A 22,402-nucleotide genomic window follows, 5' to 3' on the forward strand; every position below is an offset into this window, starting at 1 on the left:
TACACATGTCGTCACTTCCTAATATTTCCCGCGCTTGTGTTTGATACAGCTGTCGCTGAGCTGCAGTAGTTTAATTGCTGAACAATGCTGACCTCTGACTATGACCCAGCTTGTTTACCGGATTTGTTGCCACTTTATTACCGCCGACTGTTTCCATATTCACAGTACTATCGGTGGCTAAACTACGGCGGCGGTGAGTCTGTTAGCAAACATTACCTTCCTCAGACTTTTTAATGCTCTCAGAATGAAGAAGAAGACAGCTTCTGTAAATAACACTAAAGGCTGACATTAAATCAAGCCAGTCAGCCAGATTTCTAAACAGAGCTATAGAATTTATTTTCCTTGCTCATGAACTGCTTAAATGTCACTGGCTATCTGTGAACAGCGGTGCCAACTCTTCAGGGGAAAGTAGCTAATACATGCTCAGAACGGCTCTACAAGTCGCCAGATGACGTCATATATTAATTTGCATATTCGGTTTTATCATAATTATCATTTGCATATGGGTCCGTCTCAGAAACTGGTCTCTCATTTGGGACATTTTGGTCAAAAAATTAATTTTCGAATTTTAACTTTTTTTTTTTTTGCATTTACCTAACACTCAATGTTTCTTTTGTCATGTTTAATAAGAATAAAGATAGCATCTTGCTTTATCTGGCCTCCACTGTGGAAAAAAATTTTTTTGATTACAATTCAAATGTTTTTGTAAAATTGATTTACATATAAAATAACTACATCATGAAGAATTAAAGCCCGTCCTTCACATATGAGTGAAAATATTGAATAAATTTCCTCTTTGTGATTGCTTGGGTTAAAAATGCCAAGTTATGATGACTGAATTGATTATTCACTTAAATATGAATAACGTGATACATTTTGGGTATTTGATATGGTGAAATAGGACACAATGGAAAAATCAAGAACACACCAGAAAGATGAGAATAACGGCGGTGGTAAAAGAACAGCGACTGTACCGGTGTTCTGTAAAGTTATCCTACCTCTTGGATTTGTCTTACCAAGCCTACTGCACATGCGCAGAACACATGACGTCATATCTTGGAATTTGGACCGAGTTTTGTCCTACCGATCAGCTGGGCTGATAGAAAATCGGTGAGTATTTCACGCATTTGCCGATTTTTATGTTTGTGCGTATTGGTCGAGTCTTTGGCCGAGTCAAATAATTTGTAATGACTTTTTTTGAATAATAAAACAGTCTGTATGAGAACTTGCTAATTCTGTCACGCAGTGGGCACTGTGCAGTCAAAGTTATGACGGGGCATCATTTCGTTTGTTTATAAATACTGTGTATTATACGTTTCTGAATTGCAAATATGCCTACATTACGCATTACAAATGCGTGAAATACTCACCGATTTTCTATCAGCCCAGCTGATCGGTAGGACAAAACTCGGTCCAAATTCCAAGATATGACGTCATGTGTTCTGCGCATGCGCAGTAGGCTTGGTAGGACAAATCCAAGAGGTAGGATAACTTTACAGAACACTGCTGAAGGTCGCACGGGTCTCTGCTGCGGCGCGCGAGCAACTGGACATCGCTACCGCACCGGACGGAGCGCAAGGTGGGGGCGGGGCAAAATGACTGGACGTAGATTCTGTCCAAAAGTTTGATCTAAATTGACCATGGTTGCAAAATATTGGTCAAAAATACGCAAACACTACGAGATATGAAAGTAAGATGAAAAAGAAACATTCTATTGCCTTATACTGCAAGACTAAAACAAAATAAAACTGCCAAAACTCACCTTTTCAGTGATGACGTCTGAACAGATCACTCGTGTAACAGAAAGACCACAAATGGAAGCACGATTAACTTCTAACTGTTGAGTGGAAAATTCCATTCTACGCATACCTAACTTTCAGCTTTCGTTTTAAAAAACAAAATCGCAGATTTATAACTAAATTTTTATATGGCGTAGTGATTTTAAGTTACTACTTTTGGTGAGGTAGTGACCTTGACCCTTAGGCTTTCCGTTTAGGTCAAAACACACGATCGTGTTGGTTTCGGGTATGCGGAAAATGGAGTTAAAACGGTGATCAAATATTTTGCATGATGTTTTATTACGGTTATGATTATTTTGTGAGCGCACCCATCCTTGGGTGTATAAAGTTACAACTTAAAATACAATTAGTGATAACTGTAGACTTTTCAGTGGACTACAACCTTTTTAAGGGAATGCGATGTAGTCAACCATTTATCATGTCCCAGATCAAGCCACCATTTTCCCACAAATTTGCAGTGTTTGCCAAATTCTGAAGAGTATTCACATCAAAGATTTAGTTTTATCTGTATTATTTCTTTCATCATTTTATTTCAAATTAAAACCAACATTACCATTCAAAACCGTATATTTTATTGACTGTGGGTATATTTAGTGGGGTAATAATAATAATAATAATAATGTTATATAGCGCCTTTCAAAAAACCCAAGGACGCTTTACAATTATAGACAAGGAAATAAAAAAATAAATAAAAAGATAATAAAAAATAAATAAAAAATAAAAAGTCCACCAAGTAGGGGTCAGGATGTAATTCCTGTGGTGTAGCAGCCACAGTCCCACCAAAAGGCGCACGAAAACAAGTCCCACATCTCCAGCACCGCCGCCATGACGCCGTCAGCAACATCACTTGAACACCATGCCGTGGATCCACAAAGCGAGCAGAGAAGCTCCGCCATGCAGAGCGCTGGTGTGTCCCAAACCGCCTGCACAGCCGCCGCGACACCACCGAACAACATCGCTCAGAACATCACGCCAAGCGTTAAAGCGCAGAGCGCTGGACAACCATGATGTAAAATGAGCAACGAGCTCACTGCTGTCCACAGCTGGGAGCGCAGGCATTGCCCACGGCGAACCAAGGCCTGGAGGGAACCGATGCCCAAAACTGGGTCCGGAGCTACACCACAACCGGCGGACAAAACACTCAAACATCAAACTACACAAACACACAATGGAAATGGGAAGAGATGGAATAACTCGCTTTTTATTATTAGCTGTGAATATTGCCAAGAAGAGACAGTGGTGAACAGTGAGTGGTTGTTGTAAAACAGTGGCGAAGAGTGATTTGGTCGTTGGGAACATTGCACAGGTACAACTTGGTCAGGCTTTACACGGCGTTGGAGAGTCAACCAAATCTGCATACCAGGCTTGTAGTACTCGAGTCTGGCTCGTGCCCTAATTTTAAAGGAGATACGCAGAACCTTTATTTTTAAATAAATTTGAGTGGATAGTATCTAAGTGGATCTTTGACTCTTGTATGCTGCATAAATGGGAATAAAAAAAAATATACTTTTGAGAGTTAAAATCGACCGCAAAGTTGGCATTCGAGCTGCCCCGCTGAGCCAGCCAGCTCTGAGTGCGTAACGTCACAGCAGTAACCGGTTTTAAGGCCGAGGCCTTTGACAGCTATAGACCATCTCATCTCATTATCTCTCGCCGCTTTATCCTATTCTACAGGGTCGCAGGCAAGCTGGAGCCTATCCCAGCTGACTACGGGCGAAAGGCGGGGTACACCCTGGACAAGTCGCCAGGTCATCACAGGGCTGACACATAGACACAGACAACCATTCACACCTACAGTTAATTTAGAGTCACCAGTTAACCTAACCAGCTATAGATCAAAGTCATATAAATAAAAATTTATGGTGAAAGTAAGAAATACCGTTACCGACTTGCTCAACTAAGACTGATTTGACTTCATTGGTTGTGGGTTGACCCTCATTAAAACAAGATGGGTGTTATAACTTATGCAATGTACATGCATGCATTTTCACTGATGAAACGTAAAAGGCTAATTAAATAATCAGATGAACTGAGACAATTACATTCTAAAGCAAATTAAATAATTTTATACCGGTAACTTAAGCACACAGTACAAGTTACATGTATTAATCTAAATGCAGGTAAACAATTTTTTTTTTTTTAATCCAAATGAGAGTCGGAGCTTACCTGTCTGTGTTCTCACTTCTTGAAGGCTGATCTTGTGGCTGATTGTTTTTTGAAACAGTCTGACTTTCAGTTGTTCGTTCAGTTCTCTGTTCATTCACTTCTTCCACATAAGGGCGAGATGGCAACAATATCCAGTTTAGAAATCAGACGGCTGTTCCACTCATTCACTTTTCTTCATAATGTGTAGTCCGCCATTACTACTGGGCTCAGGCAATTACTAAAACCCAGGACGGAACGGGATGTCACCGGTTTTAGCAACTGCGGGGAGGTCACTGCCTGAGCGATATGTCCCGTCCCGGGTTTTAGCAACAACCCTCGGCTCACTCTGGCAAGACTGGTGCAACTAAACTCGCTTTCCTTTTAAAAAAATAAAATACTTTCCTTTTCTTGTAGTTTTCTTTTTCTTTAATTGTTGGTACTGCACCCTCTTTCAATGCAGGCTTATAGCCAATACTCCTCAACAGATCAGAGGTCTCGTACAAGTCTTCAGTAAAATGTGCAGAGGAGAGATCACTTCATAGCTGCCCAATGTGCCCGTGAACTTCTTGCAAAACGCATCCAAGTCTTTGCAGTTTGAACATTCTTGGACCATGAATGCAACGTAAATCCACCTTCTGTCGTGTTGCTGCACCGGCCAAAAACACATCGACGTGGCATGGCGATAAATTAGCTCAAAATGGAGGATCGGAGTTGCAGTCAGCTCTGTTTTTTAGTATAGCAGAAATGGTGATGAGACTGATAAACTTCCTGCTGTGACGTTACGGACGTCAAGGTCATTCACTCAGACCGCTACCTATCACTTTTTAATCGTAAAAATTGCTATATTAGATTTGTTAACGCTTAAAACTATTCATGTGCCATTCTTGAGGTCTCAAGACATTTATAAACGAAAGTGAGGCCATGGCTCTGCGTATATGCTTTAAGGACTTGTGACTCGACTTGAACTTGAGCACTGATGACTCTGACTCGTGCATTAACTGCGTTTGGACTCGTAAATTGGAGACGAGGACTCGTATTTTTTCTTTATTTTTTGTAACATGCTATAATAATTTGGCATAAGATATTTATATCTACATTAATTTTTGTACTAATTTAGTGCAAGAGTGTCACACCTGCGCGCCTTGGCACGTGCATCAGACAGACTCTCGGGCGCGCTCCGAACAGCGCACGTGCCAAGGGGACTCTCTCTCACGCACCATAAACGACTCGCATCTGCACAGGATTAAGGTGCAATTAACGCGCTTACATAAAGACTGTGAAAACACACTTACTTTGCAAAGTATTGAGTTGCGTTGCTGACACATTACAGAGCCTTATTTCCTTGTTTGATTTCCTGATCCCTGATTTCCTGTTTCTCTTCTTTGATTCTGCCTCGTCTATGATAGCCTGTTTGTGCCTCACTCGACCTATTGCCTGTTTCACTGTTTTATGATTTTGCCTGCCGTTCTGGATTGTTTACCTGTCTTCACTTGTATTAATAAACACACCTGCACTTACATCCATCTCCCAACCATCTCTGACAGAATACTTCACACTAGGGCTGGGTATCACCAGATACCTCACGATACGATACTATGGCGATATTTTGCCCACGATAACGATAATATCACGGTACAGCGATTCTGCGATAATCAATATATTGCAAGAAATTTCAACCACATCACAATATCTGTGTCACTGAAGAAAATCAGAATTTATTGACCACTGTAAAATTACATTTCACATACATAACTACACACTCTTGCCAGACATATTTGTCTCTATTCTACTGCTGGCAAAACCAAGAGTTGCTTCACTACAACTTATAGAAAATTCCCATTTTTGTGCTAGTATTATCAACTTTTCTGTAAGCATGGACACATCAGTGCTGCTTAACAAGCAGAATCAAATTGTTTTATGAAAACTTAAAACTTGCACTGCAGACTGCACATACATTTCAGTGCTAACACTAATATCAATTTGTTCTTTGTAAACTTGAGAACACGTACCTGAGAACATTTAACTTGTGCTTATTTTGCAGGAACAACACACTGTCTGAAACACATTGAAAAGTGCAGTGGGCATCTTAATTGGAGCATCTTAATTTAATTGGAGCGAAACAGGTTTTGCAAAGTGCATTCTCTTTGTCCAGCTGACTTTTTTTTTTTTTCCTCCTTTCCTTTGGAATCCAAAGTGCCTCCAAACATCTGCCTTAAAGTTCGGCGGCGTCTCTAGGTTTACATTAACAGCCATGCTTGCCTGTTTTTTTTTCCTCACTGCAACCACCGGGGAAAAAAGAGAAGATGAAGAGTACCTTGCAGTGAGGTAGCGGCACAGCGACACCTCGCGGAGCGGAGGTGTGGAAGTCGTACTGGATTTACAACCTGTCTGAAACATGATTTTATTATTTGAAAAAATATCGATATTCAAATTGAGTATCGGTATTGAATCGGAAGACAAAGTATCACGATATATCGCCGTATCGATATTTTTGCACACCCCTACTTCACACTCCCTGATAAAGACAATGCACATTCACCTGTTTATACATCATGTTCAGGAACAAACTAATGTTAATGGCGCTAAAACAGCCACTGTCAAATGGTGCGGTTGAAGTCTTGTTCTCCGACTCGACTCGGATCAATAATGGACTCGACTCGATTTTTTTTTTTAATGACTTGGACTTGACTCAGACTTGAACATTGGGGACTCAAGACTGGACTTGAGGTTTAATGACTTGACTGCAACACTGCTGCATACGTGCCAACCCCAAGAGAATGAAAAGCAGTAGATCAGATTGAGTGACACAGTTGTGCCCTTCTAGGGGGGTCCAGAGGCATGTCCCCCTGGAAAATTAAAAAAAAAATTGTGCACTCTTCTGCATTCTGAGTGCCATATTTGAAGAAAATTGATCTGGAAATTGAGCCGACATACTTGACAAAATGCACGCTTCTCACCTTGCTTTGATGCTGGATGAGCTGATGACCACGTTGTCTTGAACTTGGTGTCATAGCAAATCCCCCCCCCCCCCCCCCCCCTTTGGAGAATTCATTATTCATGATCATTAGAGGTGTTTTTTAAAGATTCAACATAATTATCGTGCCATTCCATTGGCTTTTGGATTCACTTAATGACGATTTGACGCTATATACTTGTATCCGCTGTGTTCAGAATTGCGGTGCCAGGTCTTAATTATTTTGACCTTTAAAAGTAGTAAACAGGCACCCTTGTCAGACATAGTGGCTCCCAACTCGTTAGTTGTCAGGGCATGTTACAACATGCCAACTTCAGACACCCTGGCGCCACTGTCCATCACACGCCAACTTCAGACACCCTGGCGCCACTGTCCATCACACTGTGCTGCGTGGACTATATAAGATGCGCACAAACATCGAGGAAAACACAGCACACATCAGACGGGGACTCCATGCAACACCTGCTTCTCATCAGTGAATATTTGGATCCGTTTCTCTCTTTCTTTCTCGGTTTCATTTCTTTCTTGCTTTCTGTCTTTCTATCGCGGACGTGTCAGGATCCAACGTCCATCATTTGTGCCGTGTGAGCATTCCGTGCGTCCTTGAATGTAAGTTGTTTATTGTTGCGTAGCTACTGTGTTATGTGTGTACTCGTTATCTGTAACTGTTACATGTAGCGGTAAGGCTAGCGAGTATTTCTTCTCCTTTTCTCTCATCCTGTGTCTGTCTATTTCTTACGTGTTTGTTCTGTTCTGTTCAGTAGCCATGTAATGATAGCGCTTGTCTTCTCGACCGCGGTCTGTTAAGGGAGCACATTTCATTATTAGCCGTGTTGGGAGTGTAGTGGTGGTATGTACAGTTCATAACCGCGCCACATATTCTAACCTTCTATGCGCAATACAGCGCGGGGCAGCGCTTAAAGGAGCCATGCTCCCCTTCATTCAGCCGACACACTCTGTGTCTTCATGCGGGTGTGACTCGCTGTAAGCAGTTGCACCACGCACCTTGGTAATGATAGCTGCTGTAGGCAGCTATCCTCATCCTCCGTGTACGTTGTACACATTGTACATATTGTGTACATATCGTGTATATAGTCAGTATCTAGTGTGTTGTGTTATTTATTATGGGGTGTAAATAGCATTCATTGGGCTTTACATTGTTTTACTTATATAGTATTCATTTGTGTGTTTTACATTGTATTACATTGTATATAATTATTATTCATTTGCGTTAATATATATTTAATGCGATGTGTATTTGTATTTATATCATTGTCATTATTTACATTATTGCTTGTGTGTATATTATTGCTCATGTCTTGTTGTATTTGTATTTTATTCTGTTTTCTAGTAAAACCACGGTTTACACGGTTTCTCGTGAGTGGACATCCATTAATTCCTGTTCTAACCGGACAGCCTGGGTAGCTCGCTGTATACCTGATCCAGTGTCCCTCTTATACAGTCCTTTACCCTGTCCATCACCGGACACCCATTTTTATACGCTGTGTTGAAAATAGCTGAAGCGAGGTCAGAAGAGCATATCCAGTAGTGTTCGCTGATTATTTTGTAATCCGGTGGTTTTTAGAACTAAAAGCAGTTGGCAGTATTCACCTGTAAAAAGCAGTAGACTACCGCGTGAATTGGTAGAGTTGGCAAGTGTGCTGCTTTCTCAACTCTAATAACCAGCAGCTGTGATGTGAGCAGGAGAACTGTATCAAGTGTGAGACAGTTGTTAAAGTTGGTTCAAAAAGTTGCTAGATTTAAGGCTAGGATTTTTTTCAAATGATCTAGTGGCAAAGCCAATAAGTTGGAAACACTACCTGTGAAGAACATAACTTGAAGTTAAATAGGTACGCTTGCTCAGTGTTCGCGTTACACACGGTTACATATTAGGGTGCATCAGTTGCCCTCACTTTCATAAAATCTGATGCATTTTTGTTTGGGTGTTCCTTTTCACCAATAAAGACATCCTGTAAATTTTTTGACCATATTCAAAAGTCTAATGGTGGCACCATGAGGTTCATTTTTTGCCAAAAAACGCTTATTTTATGTTTTCGCGTAAGGTTTGAATCACAATGTTGGACTCCATTTGTTGATTTCTTGTGGCCCAGAGATCATGTTAAGAACCTTTGCAAGGGATTGAGAAGCATTAATGTGATTCATAATACATTTGTATTGTTTAAAAGTAGTTGAACAATGATTCAATGAACAGCTAAAACTCAAACTGTGCTTGATAATATATTTAGAATATATACTAAAAATGTGTATCTAAGGCTACGTTCACACTGCAGGCTGAAGTGACTCAAATCTGATCTTTTCGCCCATATGTGACCTGTATCCGATCTTTTATTGACAATATGAATGACACAGATCCGATTTTTTCAAATCCGACCCAGGCCGTTTGGATATGTGGTCCTAATTCCGATTCCTATCCGCTCTTTTCATATGCGACTTCAGTCTGAACCGCCAGGTTGCATTCATCCGACTTACACGTCATCAACAAGCCACAAACGTCACTATTCTGCGCTGAAGTAGGCGGCGGGTCTCTCAAAAAAAAGTTACAACAACATGGCGCATAATCACGGGTGCAGATAGAGGGTGGGACTCGTCCCACCCAGATTTAAATTCACCTCGCTCGGTCCCCCCCACTTATAGGGAGGAAAAAAACATCTATGCTGTCTTTCTTTGCATAAGGCAAACCTCACGGAAAAATCAAAAGACTAATTACCATTCGGTTTATTGAGGTGCACAGCAGTGTATACATATAGTTGCAACAACTCACATAAAACAAAACAAAGACTGATATTCGGTTGGTTGAGCTGCGCAGACTGCACAGGTTGCGAGCTCGAGCTTGGTTGCTATGGTAACCCACAACAAGTTTGACAGGCATATCGGGGTTGGGGTTGGTTTGCTGGCAGCTTTGTCCCCGCCAGTTCAAAAAACGTATCTGCGCCCCTGCGCATGACATCAATGCGAGGGACGCTTCGGGCTGTGAAGGTTCTGAATCTTCTCAATGGAAGGACGCAGAGGTTAGGGAGCTGATTTCCATTTGGGGGGATGCAGCTATTCAAGCTAGATTGGATGGGTCATACCGCAACCGGGCGGTTTTACTTCCGTAAACACTGGCCATGCTCACTGCGTGTGACGTCGTCGTATCCTGCAATGCGTATGCGGAACACTTTTAGGTCGCTTTTCGTTCATACTGAGGATCACATACAAGTCGCATATATTTGTTAATGTGAACGACCTCACAAAAAAATCGGAATTGAGCATTAAGCCTTGCAGTGTGAACGTAGCGTAAGATATTTGGTATACTCTATAAGGTGCCATAATGTTTCATGAAAAGTGATTGAAATTTTGTCATAAAAGTCATAAAATAGCAGCTTTTTCCATAACTTTGAGCTCCTGGTGCCACCATTAAACTTTTGAATTTTGTCAAAATATTTCACCCAGTGTGTTTTCTTACCAAAAGGAACATAAAAACAAAAATGCATCATGATCGGAGGAACTTTTCATTTTTAGGGGGCAACTGATGCGCCCTAGTACACACATCAGTATAATTTACCATCCACTTCCTGTGATTTTAATTAATCATCATGTTCAATTAGGCTGATGTCACTTCTTCTTTCTATAGCCATGCAGGCTTCATGAGCAACATTTCATGATATGGGACTGAGTGTATTAGTTAATAGTATTTATCCCCCAAGTATCTACTTCCTAACATATCTACATCTACTTTTAATGAATCTTGTTGTACTTGGACAATAACGATAAGTGTTCTTATAAATGTTATCCTTGCCAGTGTCCAAGAACTACTTCCAGAACCGCGAGTTCTCATTCACTCTCAAAGATGACATCTATGTTCGGTACCAGTCGTTCAGCACCCAGAGTGAACTGGAGAAGGAGATGCAGAAAATGAATCCGTATAAGATTGACATCGGTGCAGTTTACAGCCACAGGGTGAGTCTATGCACAAAGTTGTCCAAAGAAAAAGCACAACCTGCTGTCATGCACATACTGTTGTAATGCATTTATAGCCAAAATATGAACTCTTGAGACGTGGAGTGTGTGGATATAAACCTTTTTTGTGCCTGTTTTTGTGACTGACAGCCCAGCCAACACAACACGGTGAAGTCTGGAACATTTCAGGCCCTGGAGAAGGAGCTGGTGTTTGATATTGACATGACTGACTATGATGATGTCAGAAGCTGCTGCAGGTATGTGGAGATGTTTTGTTTTATTTATCTGATCTTTCTGTTTTCCAGCCAAGAACTTATTTGCCATAGTTACAATGTACTTGAATTATTTTTTTCTTTTCCCCCCAGTGCTGCAGACATTTGCTCCAAGTGCTGGACTCTGATGACCATTGCCATTCGTATTCTGGATCGGGCACTGAGAGGTAAGAGTTACAACTTTTTAAGAGAGAGGCTGGTGAAGGAACTGTTTATAGCTGTAAATGATAACAGGAACTCACTTGTTTTTGTGGCCATTCCCCAACATCAAACCTAACCATAAATTGATAATGTACGACATTTAATTCTTTAATCAATAAAAAAGTTTATGTTGGTAAATTGATGTTATTATAAGATAAATAAAACACTTCAGGATGAACTGTTATTGTACAGTAATCAACGTTGAGGTTATTTACTCTGTTTTTTATATAACAGCACATTGTGTGCCCCCCCCCCCCCCCCCCCCCCCCAAAAAAAAAAAAAAAACTTATTCAAGCAATTTAGGAAGAGAAATTAGTTTCTATTGCATGTCATGATCTTATCATTAAATCAATTGAAAGTATGTTTTGTTTCACACTGTACAGTACAAGCCTATATTCACAATGTATAAATCAGAATAAAAGTCAGCTTGCTTCTTAATCCCACTGAGAGTTAATTTTAAAGGGCTAAATAAAAAAACAAGATTAGACTCAGACTAGCAGAAGAACAGCTTCACATGACGCTTATTTGTTGTTGTGGAACAGAGGACTTTGGCTTCCAGCACCTGCTGTGGGTTTACTCGGGCAGGAGAGGAGTGCATTGCTGGGTTTGTGACGAAGCCGCCAGGAAGCTGTCAGTCGCAGCTCGTTCAGCCGTGGCCGAGTACCTCAGCTTAGTCAAGGTAAGCCTCGCTTCGACAGCCGAGTTTGACTGTACCATTTATATCATTTTGGGAAACTGTTGTCATGAACATTATTCTGAGAAATTGAAAATCAGAGAATACCATCAATCAATCTCACTGACTGAAAGAAAACCATATTTGATTGGCAGTTAAAAACATCTGGCTTGATCAAAGACAAAAATCATTAAATGGGCATCACTCAACAACCACATAAACTAGTAAACCCATGTCCTTTAACAAGGACAAGCAATCACAGGAAGACTGGACTCCTACAGCCACACCACATACTGTATCTGTAGACCTTTTAGCACAACATTCACCGACACGTCTACATTACAAACACCCATTAAATGATGGTATAGAACAGGGCTTTTAAAAGTGTGGGGCGCGCCTCCCCTGGGGGGTGCCAGAGTTCTTCAGGGGGGGTGCAACGTGAGGAAACATAAGCCAGAATAAGTTACTATTGCGGACATTTAGCGAACTTCAGCTAGCCTTTGCCAGAGACAAAATGGATCGATTTCTAGTACCTAAAGCTACAGTGAGTGAGGAGACAGAGTCTGGGCCAAGCAAAAAAAAAAAAAACAGACCCTCCAGGATTTCGCGATGTTGCGATTTGCAAATTCAACCAATCCCTGCGAGTTCAGGGCGGTGTTGCAATTATATCCAATCACCGCAACCTTCCCGCAAATTTGACCAATCGTTGGCGTTGTCTTGAGGTGACGTCGACAAACTACCTTCCGCCTTACTTCCGTGTGTACGTTCAAGAGAAGCAGCATGCGCGCAGTGTTGCCAGATTGGGCGGTTTTAAGTGCATTTGGCGGGTTTTGAACATATTTTTGACTGGAAAACGTCAGCAGTATCTGGCAACACTGCATGTGCGAGTCAGTGTTTATAGAGGCTTAAATTCTGTTACTGAAAGTGTGTTATGTTTACAGTGAAGGACTGTGTGGACTTTTTTTTTTTTTAACTTAATACAAGAAATTAATGGATGCCAACATTTTTGCCAGAATGGTATTTTATTTTCCATTGTTTAGGCAGCTTCAGCATCATACTGTGAGATTCTGTTCAAATTTTTTTTTTCTTCTATGAAGCCTGAGCCATTTATTTTATTAGTTTATAATTATTATTGTTTAATTTAGTCTTCAGGAGAGACTGCCTGCACACAGTACTAGTATTAAGTGTTTTTTTTTTTTTTCTTACATGAAATCTGAGGCATTTATATTATATTTTAAGGTAACTTCATGTTGTGCTGTGAGGTTCTATGCACTTTAACTTTTGAACCAACAGGTGCATTTGGAGGGGCGGCATGGTGGTGTAGTGGTTAGCACTGTCACCTCACAGCAAGAAGGTCCGGGTTTGAGCCCCGTGGCTGGCGAGGGCCTTTCTGTGTGGGGTTTGCATGTTCTCCCCGTGTCCGCGTGGGTTTCCTCCGGGTGCTCCGGTTTCCCCCACAGTCCAAAGACTGTTAGGTTAACTGGTGACTCTAAATTGACCGTAGGTGTGAATGAGAGTGTGAATGGTTGTCTGTGTCTATGTGTCAGCCCTGTGATGACCTGGCGACTTGTCCAGGGTGTACCCCACCTTTCGCCTGTAGTCAGCTGGGATAGGCTCCAGCTCGCCTGCGACCCTGTAGAACAGGATAAAGCGGTTAGAGATAATGAGATGAGATGCATTTGGATAAGTAAAGCCTATTTTTCTGCATTTTTGTAGTCCTGGTAATCTTTTATATTAAAGTTGTTTATAGGACCATTTCTCAGTGTCTGTTTTTTTAATCAATAGTTTTTCGGTAATAACTTAATATTTAACATATATATCACTCAGCTTTAATCACAAAAAGAGAAAATTGCAACAATTTCTCGTAACTTTCACTTCCTCCTGCAATGTAATCGCAACAAAAACCTAAACACTAACTTTCATCGCAATTTTTTGGAAACCCCCCCCCCCCCCCCCCCCCGCAACATCAGACATTTTAGCCTGCAACAATCACAAAAAAGGCCCGCGAAATCCTGGGGGGACTGAAAAAAGAAGGAAGTATGACCACGATTATTTAAAGTTTGGATTTTCATGGACTGGATCTGAAGATGCTCCACTGCCACAGTGTGTTGTCTGCCAAGAGGTGCTAGCTAACGATGCTATGTTTAAAATGTGTAAAAAAAAAAAAATGTTTTACAAAGCACAGATGTTTAAAATGTGTAAAAGGAAAAAAGTGTACAACAACCATTTTTTTTAAAAATACGAATGGAACATTAAGTATAGCAACAACAAAAATTGTGAGGGGGGGCGCTGTTGTTTATTTGCTCTCTGAGGGGGGAGCTGACTCTCCCACACTTTGAAAACCCCTGGTATAGAAGATTGTATAATTTATTCCTACTAATACTGGGTTCCGTTTATTAAGCTGAATATGATCTGTTTCATATTACACATATATTACATGTATTTGTGTATAACTGTGTGTATAACTGTATGTACAACATACTAAGGATCTGTATATATGATTGATTTGGTCTATATTATACCATGTTGGTATGTCTTGGGGGGGGTGTGTGTGTGTATATATATATATATATATATATATATATATATATATATATATATATATATATATATATATATATATATATATATATATATTCAGCTGGATATGTCAGCTGGATAGTACAGTGGTAATGCTCACTGACTATGACGCAGGAGATCGGGGTTCGAATCCCGGTCGGGGCAAAACATCATCCAGTAAGGGTCCTTAGGCAAAACCCCTCGTGATATATCAGCCTACCTCAGGAATGAGTGAAAACATTAGAGTCATACCGGCTCAGACGTCGCCCGGGTCAACAAGGTCTGCGTCAGTTGCTAGGGAACCAGGGCAAACTGATGAGAAATGGGCTACTGGAACAAGACATCGATGGACGAGGACAGAAAATACGGATTTGCTGGAATGCTACTATACAAGCAATCCCAGAGAGAGGGGATACATGCAGAGAATGTGGGACCATTGGATACTTCGAAACCCACAATCAAGGCTAACAAAGAAACAGCTATTAGCCCAGTGTTCCAACATCCATAATCGAAATCTACTATCACAACTAGAGATTAATGAAATACAACAACGATGCTACAGCAAGGGGGATGTCATCATCCCCACAACCAGAGATTGGGTACCAAGCCTGAGAAGGAAGATCGTGACCCAACTGGAAACCTGGAGCCCCCGACGAATACCGAAGCTGAGTTGCCAAGTACCTTCAGAAGATCTACTAGTAGATGTGAATGCTGCTCTGAAGACAATCTCCACAAGAACCATCACTGAGACCAACAAGCTGATACACAGTACAGCAACAGTAATCATGGAGATGCTTGGACACAAGGTGGGCTCGGGACATAACAAACAGTATCCACCATGGAAGAGACGATTAGAGGCCAAGATAAAGGCAGCAAGGAGAGAAGTTAGCCAGCTAGCTGAACTACAGAAAGGGAACATGGTGAATAAAGGGGCGCCCAGGAAGTACAACTCGCTCTCCATACCAGAGGCACTCGAAACTGCCAAATAGCGACTAACAGCTCTGGCCACCCGGTTGAGGAGATACACCAAGGAAGGAGAGGCCAGGAGAATAAACAAGCTGTTCTCCACTGAACCAGCCAAGGTGTACTCTCAATGGCAGGGGAACAACAACCGGTCAGACCCACCAAGAGCTGAGGTGGAAAAATACTGGAAAGACATATGGGAAAGAACATCACACAACACCGATGCCCAATGGTTAGTGGACCTAAGAGCTGACCACAGCAACCTCCCAGAACAAGAACCAGTAACCATCTCAATGGCAGACGTCCAAGAAAGAGTGTCAAAGATGAAGAGCTGGACAGCACCAGGCCCCGATATGATCCATACGTACTGGCTGAAGAAGCTAACTGCACTCCATGAACGCCTAGCAGCACAGATGAACCAGCTGCTGAGGGATGGAACCCACCCAGAATGGCTAACCCAAGGCAGGACAGTCCTAATCATGAAGGACCCCCAGAAGGGACCCATCCCATCCAACTACCGGCCAATTACCTGTCTCTGCACAACATGGAAGGCCCTGTCAGGCATCATTGCGGCAAAAATGAGTAAGCATGTGGCTCAATACATGAGCGAGGCACAGAAAGGAATTGGCAGTAACACCAGAGGAGCCAAGCACCAGCTACTGGTCGATAGAACAGTCGCCCGAGACTGTAAGAAGAGACAGACCAACCTGTGCACTGCCTGGATTGACTACAAGAAAGCCTACGACTCAATGCCACACACATGGATACTGGAATGTCTGGAACTGTATAAGATCAACAGGAACCTAAGGACCTTCATACAGAACTCAATGGAAATGTGGAAGACAACCCTAGAGGCCAACTCAAAACCCATTGCCCAAGTCAACATCAAGTGCGGCATATACCAAGGAGATGCGCTATCACCACTGCTGTTCTGCATAGGCCTGAACCCCCTCAGTCAGATCATCACGAAGAGCGGCTACGGGTACCGATTCCGTAGTGGGGCAACAATCAGCCACCTGCTCTACATGGATGACATCAAGCTGTATGCCAGGAACGAGCGAGAAATAGACTCGCTGATCCACACCACCCGGATCTACAGCGATGACATAGGGATGTCATTCGGATTGGACAAGTGTGGCCGGATGGTCTCAAAGAGAGGCAAGATGATCCGGACTGAAGGGATTGACCTACCAGAGGGCAACATAGGTGATATCCAAGACAGCTACAAGTACCTTGGCATCCCACAGGCTAATGGAAACCATGAAGAGGCCACAAGGAAGTCAACCACAGCCAAATACCTCCAGAGAGTAAGGCAGGTCCTGAAAAGTCAGCTGAATGGTAAAAACAAGGTCCGAGCCATCAACATGTACGCACTACCAGTCATCAGATACCCCGCTGGTATCATAAACTGGCCAAAGGAGGAGATAGAAGCCACAGATATCAAGACTAGAAAGCTCCTCACCATGCATGGAGGGTTCCACCCCAAGTCCAGCACCCTGAGACTATACACTAAGCGGAAAGAGGGAGGCCGAGGGCTAGTGAGCGTCAAGACCACGGTCCAGGATGAAACATCAAAAATCCGAGAATACATCAGAAAGATGGCCCCAAAGGATGAACTGCTAAGTGAATGTCTCAGGCAGCAGAACCCTGATGAGAGTGCAGAGGAGGAGGAGGAACAGACAACCTGGAGAGACAAACCCCTACATGGCATGTACCACCGTCAGATAGAGGAAGTGGCTGATATCAAGAAATCCTACCAGTGGCTGGATAATGCAGGACTGACAGACAGCACAGAGGCACTAATCATGGCAGCACAAGAACAGGCCATAAGCACAAGAGCCATAGAGGCCAGGATCTACCAGAGTAGATCAGACCCAAGATGCAGACTGTGCAAAGAAGCCCCTGAAACAGTCCAGCACATAGTAGCAGGGTGTAAGATGCTAGCTGGATCAGCGTACATGGAGAGGCACAACCAAGTGGCTGGGATAGTATACAGGAACATCTGCAACCAGTATGGAATAGAAATACCCAAGTCCCAATGGGCCATACCACAGAAGGTGGCTGAGAACAACAGGGCCAAGATTCTGTGGGACTTCAGCTTCCAGACTGACAAACAGATCCTGGCTAACCAACCGGACATGGTGGTGGACAAAGAGCAGAAGAGGGTGGTGGTGATAGATGTGGCGATCCCAGCTGACGCCAACATCAGGAAGAAGGAACATGAGAAACTTGAGAAGTATCAAGGGTTGAAAGAGCAGCTGGAACGGATGTGGAAGGTCAAGGGTTGCGTGGTCCCCGTGGTAGTGGGGGCACTTGGGGCAGTAACCCCCAAACTGGGAGAGTGGCTCCAGCAAATCCCAGGAACAACATCTGAAGCCTCAGTCCAGAAGAGCGCAGTCCTAGGAACATCGAAGATACTGCGCAGAACCCTCAAACTCCCAGGCCTCTGGTAGAGGACCCGAGCTTGAGGATGACATGGATACCACCCCCCCGCCGGGGGTGAGAAGGAGATTTTTTTATATATATATATATATATATATATATATATATATACACACACACACACACACACACACACACACACACACACACACACACACACGTGTGTGATGTGTGTGTGTATATATAATTTATTTTTGTTGTTGCTTTTGTTTTCTTTTATATATATTTTTATTATGGTGGAAAGTGATGTTTGATTAGCGGTGGTATAGAGGGTTAGGATTTGATAAGTTATTTACTTCTTCCTAATCCTTTCTGAACATTATTGCCTTGTGGCTATGCTATCCCGTTTGTTCATGACTGTTTTGATTATTGCATTTAAAAAAATTTTTTTTTTCTTTACTGTTTGGAATAAAGCAGCCAATCAATCTGATTTATTCGTAAATCGTATGTATGAGCATTTCCACAAGAAATTTGGTATTCATGAAAATCCCATAATTTCAGAAAAACGTGTATCCTACTCATGCTACAGTGTGTAAATTTATGCATAAGATGACTAACTCGTAATGTAAACCCCCAAAACAATCGAATTCACTCACTCAGATTATGGATTCCCATAGATTTTTGACAAAATAAGCACCTTATCAACCTCGTATAAGGATCTTTCGTAATATTTTTCAGAGTCGTTGAATAACCAAGATACACAATTTTCTGTTAAAATAATCGTAGCATCCAAAAATACCCCTTCATGCCTTGTTGCCCCTTTTCACTACATTAAATTGAGCTTTGTTCCAAAACCTCCTTATGTATGTGTGTATTTAGGGTGGTGAGGCGACTGTGAAGAAAGTTGTGCTATCAGATCCCATTCACCCTTTTATCAGGTGACGTACCAAACACACCCATCGTTAAGGAAACCAGTAAATATATTACATTTTTGCACCCCTCATAATGATTGTTATTCAGTAAACTATTAGATGCAGCCCCCTGTATCAATACATAATATCTAATCCTTCAGCTGTTCTGTTTTACAGCCAGTCTCTTTTTGTAGCAGAGCACTACTTCCCTCAGTACGCAATCATTGGACAGGACCTGTTGGGCAGTAAAGCAAGTGTTGACAAAGTGCTTAGCCTGTTACCTGAAGATATCCTTTATCAGAATTTTGTCTGTCTCAACTCTATATGTTGCTTAAGTGAAACTAGGCCAGGATATAGTGGTGCTGTTTCTTTAACGTTGGATGCACATGTCAGGAAGGAGCTATTAAACACTTACCAAACTGAGAAGAATCCAATGAAGCGCTGGGAACAACTAAGGACTGCAGTGCACCAGAAAAGGGTACATCAGAGAGGGGAAAGTCCCTTTGCATTTGGTTTACTTGATACATAAATTGATGAAACCTACTAATTAGTACCCCTTTTTATGGTAATTTATGAAGTTTAAATTTTCTCAGTGGTTAGGATTGGTTTCTGATTTGCTTTTTGGAGCGTGTCACCACCAAATGAGTCCAGTTTAGCAAAAGTTCACTCTGAGATGTAGCAATTTGAAACGAGTGGGTCATTTTTTTGACGCACTCATCATTATCCCCCGTTGGCTGAAAGGCCTGAAGGGGGATTATGTTGTGGCAAAGTCTGTCTGTCCGTCCGTCCCAGAAAGGGTCCTCACCTTCTGAAATCAACTCCTCTCACAATTTTTGGAGGAATTTCACGAAAGCTTTGTTATAGGACAGTAATACGCATATTCATTTGCAATATATTGTAATACCTTTTCTAATTTTGCCATAAATGCATTCCTTCATCTATATTGTATCTGTCACCAAAATATTATACTGTATAACAACCTATAAATACAACATTGTCGACCAAATAAATGTGTGCTATGTTAACTTCAATTTACACATCAGTTGATTTTCTCCAAGCTTGATTTTCTGTTAAGATGGTGATATCTTAAACATTTTCACTAATTTCTCGGGCTTGGCTGCACCAAATTTAACAAATGACCCCTTATTTTAAAGATAATTAACTCTTAGATTTGGAATATCCAATAAAACAGCTTTACTTTTTTTTTTTTTGACCAACTGGACTCATTTTGTGGTGAAATGCCCTGTAAGTCTAATTTATTATAGTGTAACATACAGTATCTATCTTGTAGAAAGATTGCAGTCCTAAATGTAGGTGTGTTTTTGTGGAACAGATGACCAGTAAGAAGGGAGCTCAGTACTTTGATAAGGAGATCATGCTGCAGTACTGTTACCCACGCCTGGATGTTAATGTCAGCAAAGGAGTCAACCATTTACTGAAAAGTCCATTTAGTGTCCATCCTAAAACAGGTGAGAGAATCTTGACTCTGTATGAGGAGTAAAGGTGTGGGGGGACTGTTCTGAATTCTTGTCTGCTCCAGCAGTTATTTTTGTTTGTACGTGTGTGCTTTGTTTTCTTTGTTGGTTCTCTTTCTCAAAAAATAAACCAATTTGTAATTTAATCCACTGCAACACCGCTTCATATCTATATAATCATACTCCTTGACAAAGTAAAAACTGCCTACTCCATTAACTTGTTTGTTGGGTTCTATATGAACACGGTGCTGATGCCAATCTAGTGAGGAATTCAGAAACATTTCTGTATTGAGTATTTGAATGATGCTGATATTTCTTTAACACTGTGTGCGCGTACATGCTTCAGGTCGAATCTCTGTACCAATTGATTTGAAAAACCTGGACAAATTTGACCCTTTCGAGGTTCCTACAATCAGGTAGGTATTTGCATCTCTATTTACAAAATCATTTTGAAATGCTTATTTTAAAGGAACAGTCCACCGTACGTCCATAATGAAATATGCTCTTATCTGAATTGAGACGAGCTGCTCCGTACCTCTCCGAGCTTTGCACGACCTCCCAGTCAGTCAGACGCGCTGTCACTCCTGTTAGCAATGTAGCTAGGCTCAGTATGGCCAATGGTATTTTTTGGGGCTGTAGTTAGATGCGACCAAACTCTTCCGCGTTTTTCCTGTTTACATAGGTTTATATGACCAGTGACATGAAACAAGTTCAGTTACACAAATTGAAACGTAGCGATTTTCTATGCTATGGAAAGTCCGCACTATAATGACAGGCGTACTAACACCTTCTGCACGCTTCGGCAGCGCATTGATATCTGAGCTCCGTATCAATGCGCTGTCGAAGCACGCAGAAGGTGTTAGTACGCCTGTCATTATAGTGCGGACTTTCCATAGCATAGAAAATCGCCACGTTTCAATTTGTGTAACTGAACTTGTTTCATGTCACTGGTCATATAAACCTATGTAAACAGGAAAAACGCGGAAGAGTTTGGTCGCATCTAACTACACCCCCAAAAAATACCATTGGCCATGCTGAGCCTAGCTACATTGCTAACAGGAGTGACAGCGCGTCTGACTGACTGGGAGGTCGCGCAAAGCTCGGAGAGGTACGGAGCAGCTCGTCTCAATTCAGATAAGAGCATATTTCATTATGGAAGTACGGTGGACTGTTCCTTTTAAGATTTAAAAAAAAAAAACCTAATCCAAAGGAGTGTCATTATTTCAAAACTTGAGTAAATTAAGCATCAAATTTACATGCTTATTTTATTAGTTTTTAAAATTGCATATAGAAAAGCAGCATATGGTCCTTTTTGTTTTAGTACTGAATTAAACTGGAATGAGAACAAAGGCCTAATACGACAAAGACCATTGCTGATCTGACTACGTACTCTCAATGTGTACAGCCTTATCTGTGAAGAGCTGGACAAACCCCTAGCTGCTGAGGAGGAGAAAGATAAAGAAAATGAAACGGAACCTGGGGAACGGTGTAAAATCAGAGGTAGGCACATCCATGTACCAAGTCTTAATGTTGAGCGCTAATATTTAACATTTGCATATTCATGTAGATTTCACTGTCTCACATGCATATGGGTTTAAATCTGCAGTTTGCATACACAGACATGAATGTGATGGTAATATTGGGCTTTGACTTTCTTTGAACTGTTTTTTTTTTTGCTAAGGAAGAATAATTATACAACTTTTATTAGGGGGAAACAAGAATTTGGTGTGCAAGTTGATTTATTTTAATTTACCTACAAGCCTCTGGCAGAATTGGTAGAGTTCAGTTAAATGTGTCTCTCTCTCTCTTGGCATGGACTTGACTTAGAGTACAGTCCACATATTTTAGTCCACTTCAAAGAAATCACTGAAAGCCCGATATTACCATGACATTCATGTCTGTGTATATAAAATTGTGTCTACAAATCTATTTTTAAATATTGTTTCAGATTACAAGCAGACTAGTCTGGCAAAGTATGTGAAGCTCTTTGATCAATTTCTGGATGCTATGGCTCGTTCCAGAAAAGGAGAGATGCTAAAGAAAAGTGGTATGTTCCTGAAATACAGCTTTTTCTGTAGGGTGTAATAC

The 22,402-nt window shown here is 41.5% G+C and overlaps 1 protein-coding gene across 3 annotated transcripts in view; it reads left to right on the plus strand.

The window, feature by feature from the left end:
* Window positions 1–22,402, plus strand: part of prim1 (DNA primase subunit 1) — a 22,867-nt gene continuing 465 nt past the window's right edge. Inside the window, exons 1-12 of one of the 3 annotated variants that reach the window (XM_060938068.1) lie at window positions 1–193; window positions 10,721–10,878; window positions 11,029–11,135; window positions 11,244–11,317; window positions 11,894–12,030; window positions 18,808–18,866; window positions 19,017–19,126; window positions 19,226–19,317; window positions 20,173–20,308; window positions 20,661–20,730; window positions 21,720–21,814; window positions 22,263–22,361. In XM_060938068.1, the coding sequence (XP_060794051.1) occupies window positions 85–193; window positions 10,721–10,878; window positions 11,029–11,135; window positions 11,244–11,317; window positions 11,894–12,030; window positions 18,808–18,866; window positions 19,017–19,126; window positions 19,226–19,317; window positions 20,173–20,308; window positions 20,661–20,730; window positions 21,720–21,814; window positions 22,263–22,361 (1,246 nt within the window). In that variant the 5' untranslated portion in view covers window positions 1–84. Of the gene's footprint in view, window positions 194–1,035; window positions 1,111–7,271; window positions 7,528–10,720; window positions 10,879–11,028; window positions 11,136–11,243; window positions 11,318–11,893; window positions 12,031–18,807; window positions 18,867–19,016; window positions 19,127–19,225; window positions 19,318–20,172; window positions 20,309–20,660; window positions 20,731–21,719; window positions 21,815–22,262; window positions 22,362–22,402 lie in introns of those variants that run through there. The other 2 variants (XM_060938069.1, XM_060938070.1) reach the window with 2 other exon arrangements.

This window comes from Neoarius graeffei, chromosome 13 (genome assembly GCF_027579695.1).
Source record: "Neoarius graeffei isolate fNeoGra1 chromosome 13, fNeoGra1.pri, whole genome shotgun sequence".
Taxonomy (NCBI): domain Eukaryota; kingdom Metazoa; phylum Chordata; class Actinopteri; order Siluriformes; family Ariidae; genus Neoarius; species Neoarius graeffei.